This window comes from Phalaenopsis equestris, unplaced genomic scaffold (genome assembly GCF_001263595.1).
Source record: "Phalaenopsis equestris unplaced genomic scaffold, ASM126359v1 Scaffold202219, whole genome shotgun sequence".
Lineage (NCBI taxonomy): Eukaryota > Viridiplantae > Streptophyta > Magnoliopsida > Asparagales > Orchidaceae > Phalaenopsis > Phalaenopsis equestris.
This window is the reverse complement of record NW_018221934.1, coordinates 15,403-19,975: the sequence shown is the minus strand read 5'-3', so window position 1 is coordinate 19,975 and position 4,573 is coordinate 15,403. Positions and strand designations below refer to the sequence as shown.

Here is a 4,573-nt window from a genome sequence, read left to right as displayed (position 1 = left end):
TTCTTCTACACAATAATTTTGCTCGCATGATTTACATAAAAAGCAATTTTAATGTACACCAAAAATAGCATCTAAAGATGAATAAAAGGAATGCCAAAAAAAAAAAGACTACGCACTTGGTCTAAGGAGACCAAGGGCACTCAGTTTAGAAGAACTTGCACCTTGAAGAAACAACCACTTGCTCGGTTCAAGGAATCATTCACTCAACTTGAGGCCACTCACCTAGCCTATGAGGATTAGCCTAACCTAGGAGTGTCCATCCTAGCTTGGGAATCATTCCGTTGGATCTCAAAAGACACTCGATTAAAATTATAATAGAAGCCCTATTGATCTCTCCCATTTGGATCAGGAGACCTTGTTAATCCCCTCATCAACCTCATCTATTAGGCAATAGAAACCTTTGAAAGCACTCGTCTAAACAACCGTTCCTGGGTACCCTCCTAGTTTTCAAATGCTATGCCAATGTGTCTATAATGATCCAATCATGTAGTTTTTAAATTTATTTCTCTTCTATAGTTTTTCACTGTAGCACAAAAAGCTTTTTTAACAAACTGTTAAATGGAGAATATAGAGACATCTACAATATTATGAGCCTTGATTTGTGGTAAATAGATTCCTTAAAACTTCTCGAAGTAGATTCTCTCTCTCTCTCTCTCTCTCTCTCTCTCCCCCCTTTTTGTCTATTACTTGCTTTAACCTCACAAATTTTGTTGATTAGATTTAAGTTGTATTTTCCATAAATAATATGGTTCTCATATCCTTCACATATTATATATGATTATGAATATTTACAAAAATATAAAAATTAGCATGACAACAAGCTAACAACCTAGCAAAGAAGCATTTTAAATCATGGAGAAACAACAATTCATGATCAATAAACATGGAGATGAAGGAGATAACCACTCATATGATCTAGCTTGATTTGGAGCGTGGTCCTTGTTAAGTCCCAAAGATGGTCGAAAGGATATTTAAACTCGATCACACAATGACAGTCCTCAAGCATTAGAGTGATAAACATCACACTTGCTTAAAAAAATTACTACCTTAATGATGATAAGTGAATCCAAAGCTACTTGAACAACTATAGGTTTTAGATCTTCCATGTCAAATATCTACTGCTTAAACCTCATAATAAAGTTATCAAGAAATTCCTAAATTCTTGTTTCATCTTCAAAAGCTCCTTTAAGTTCAATAGAGGCCTTTGAGAATATCATTTCAAAATTTGAGAAGAAAGTGAGCACTCCTTCAAAATTTATCAAAGTGGAAATGAATAATAAATTTTTTTTTAAAGTGTCACTGATATTAAGTAATGAAATGATTGTTCGAGTAGGGCACATGATTAGTTAGGTCTATCTCTTATTTGTTTCAAGAGATGATCATAATTAAGCTGTAGGTTGATTGTTTTAGCGACACCCAGAGTTTGCCATCGCTCCCAAATTGCGTGATTCACATAAATTGCGAAAGGAGGAATGAATCATTCAACCTCCTTGTATCAACCCAATTTTGACATTTCATGTTTCAAATACCTTCAACATCATATTTTTAGTTTGATTCCATTTGATTCATCTCGTATTGCCGCATTAAATTGACCATCATTTTGTTGAACTTGAAGCCTAAAAAAAGTACAAGTTATCCCAATCATTTGTTGACTTTTACTAATAATAACTTTTTATTTTTTGGAATTCAAAATATCGCAAGAATTTTAAGAAAATATAATACAAAGAATAAATTTACATTTATAAATGTATTATAAGTAGATTACACACATATAAAATATAAAAAGAGCTTTGAGAATAGCGAGAATTAATCTTAATTTTGAGGACTAATTCTTGGGTAATTTCATTAGAACTCTACAGTTGGAGTTATATTAGTATGTAGAAATCACTGTAGATCTATATATACCATTAGTTTATTCTAGAATAGTAAGTCTAATTATTGGAGTATAAAAATTCTTTTAAATATCAATTTTTGTAGTCATTCAATTTGTCATGATTTATTCATGTTAATTACTAGAAGTGTATCTAAACTAATATATGTAAAATATCTAAAATACTTTGTACAATCTTATTTAAGTAGTGACAGAAATATAATATCATCATATTATTCTCTCTCTCCTATAAATATGAAGATCATTTTATATATAAATGACGACTGATAAATCCAATTTTAATATAGAAAATTGAAAAATATCAACAAAATTGATACACTTTATTGTTCATTTACTATCTACTCTTCTTTCTATCTCAAATTTTTATGTTTTATTTCTTGTAGTATAATTCATGGATAAACAAGAATTTAACACATTATTTTGAGAATTCAAAATAGGTTGAAATCTTTGTTTTGCCTCATGATGCCGGGGGATAGTGTAGGAGATGAAGAGGGCTGAGGGCTGTAGCCCTTCAGCGCAGAAATATGGGAGAATCACTGGCGGCTAGGATTTCAGGAGAGACAAAGAGACGAAAAGGGGACGGGAAAAGAGAAACCCCCCAAAAATACTGCGCATTGTCAATCGATGCCTTGGCTTTCACTGGACCAAGTAGCCGATAGCGGATCAGTTTGTGTTCCTTGTTTTCCTTTTCGTGATGTGCATCGTCAGGGTGTCCGTCTTTTATCCCTGCTTGCTTACTAAAGATGGTGACTGTTGCTTTGCTCCCTTAGAATTAAGATTACGATAGAGTGGTATCTTTTCTTGTAATCAACGCTTGTTACTTATTTTAGACGGGAAGAAATGGTTATTGAATGCTGTAAATTTATTAGTTTTCCTTGGATAAAATTTTCAACCATATGTTTCTGATAAGGCCCAAAGAGTATTTCTTGACGTCCACTCGGATTCCAACTTACCTTTTCGGTTCTGTTTTCGAGGACCCGTGGCAAAAAAGCTGCGATTTTTTGACGTGAGTTTGGTTTATTCCTAATTCTATATTGTTTCCACCGTTAAACTGATTTCTTTGATGGCTTCTTTGACCTTTTCCGTGATGAAGGCTGTGAATTTGGATTTTTGTGCCTACAGTGCTTTTGCAGGTTCAGGTCTTGCTTCTTCTGGTTATAAATGATATTCTTTGAGATTTGATTGTCACAATAGTTGTGCTATAATTATCATAAGTTCTACAGCTCTCTGATTGTTATATGGCATCTGAAGCGATAATTTGCTTGTTTTTCTTACTGGCGTTGGCACTCTTGAGCCCTGTCCATGGAAAAGAATGCACAAATATTCCTACTCAATCTTCTTCTCACACTATTCGTTCTCAATTGAAGAAGGATAGCTGGGAGGGAGATTTACTTTCTCTTTATCAATCAGCTATTACTGATAAGTCCACATACATGGACTTGCTTCCTCGCAAACTTCTTGAAAGGGAGCCTATGGCAGAGAGCCTTGATTGGGGGATACTGTATCAAAGTATGCATTCAGATGGAATTAGTAAGCAGCAGCAGGGAGTGAATTTCCTCAATGAAGTTTCACTCCATGATGTTCGTTTGGATCCTGATTCTGTGCATTGGCAAGCGCAACAAACTAATCTGGAGTATTTGCTACTGTTGGATGTGGATCGGCTGGTTTGGAGCTTTAGAAAGCAGGCTGGTTTGGAAACTCATGGGACACCTTATGGAGGGTGGGAAGCACCTGATGTGGAGCTTAGAGGGCACTTTGTTGGTTAGTTTCTTTTCTTCACAATGACTTTCTTCTTTATTTTGATAATTGTTGATACAATCTTAACTTTCATTTCATTGTTTTAACTTCTATAATTTGTTTTCTTTATTTTATTTTTTTTTAGCAAGCTTTTTTTGAAGTCCTCTCGGTTGACTGTCTCATTCATTTATATTCGGGGAATTTACTTACATACCACCCAATTTCTATATATTGACATATCTGACACCTAAAATTTGTTTTTTTTTACATTCATACAAACAAAATCTTTCATATTCCATAAAAAATACCTCCATTTAAACTTCTAAAAGGTGAAATACACCTTTGCATGCATAGGTAGAGTGGTATGTATGTAAAAATTGAAGGGACATTTACATACATACCATCCAATTCCTATGTATTTACATATCTAACACCTAAGCTTTACTTTTTTACATTCATACCTCCCAAATCTTTCATATCACATAAAAAATGACACTATTTTAATTTTTGAAAGTGAAATATATATTTTCATGCTTAGGAAAAGTGGCATATATTTAAGAATTGATGTTTAGGTGTTAGGTATGTAAATATATAAGAATTAAGTGGTATGTATGTAAATCTTCCAAAATTGAAGTGTAGATATAAGATGTACACGCATAGGAATTTAGTGGTACGTATGTAAATTTATATTTTATCATGCTTGGCAAGGATAGGCAGATGGTCTGGTAACATTTTAATGTAACTAGATTAGTATATATACTCTGAAAGGGAGGCAGGAACATGGGGAGTTCATGGACAGTTTTACTGAGAAATTTCACGCATCTGCAAATTTATTTTGAATTGAAATAAACCTCATCAAAATACATTGCAGAAATTACCTATTTGCAGATGAGCTTGTGTGACTGCAATTCATATAATGAACATATAGCAAAATGATAGCAAATG

The 4,573-nt window shown here is 33.4% G+C and overlaps 1 protein-coding gene across 1 annotated transcript; it reads left to right on the top strand.

Moving 5' to 3' along the window:
- Positions 1 to 3,020: 3,020 nt before the first annotated feature.
- On the top strand, positions 3,021 to 3,657 carry LOC110036071. Its single transcript, XM_020740424.1, has 2 exons — positions 3,021 to 3,024; positions 3,115 to 3,657. The coding sequence occupies exon 2, from the start codon at positions 3,130 to 3,132 to the stop codon at positions 3,655 to 3,657; it is 528 nt and encodes a 175-aa protein (XP_020596083.1). The 5' UTR covers positions 3,021 to 3,024; positions 3,115 to 3,129.
- Positions 3,658 to 4,573: the final 916 nt, after the last annotated feature.

Coding starts and splice junctions, on each gene's coding strand:
- LOC110036071 (XM_020740424.1), top strand. CDS start 3,130: ATGGCATCTGAAGCGATAATTTGCTTGTTTTTCTTACTGGCGTTGGCA.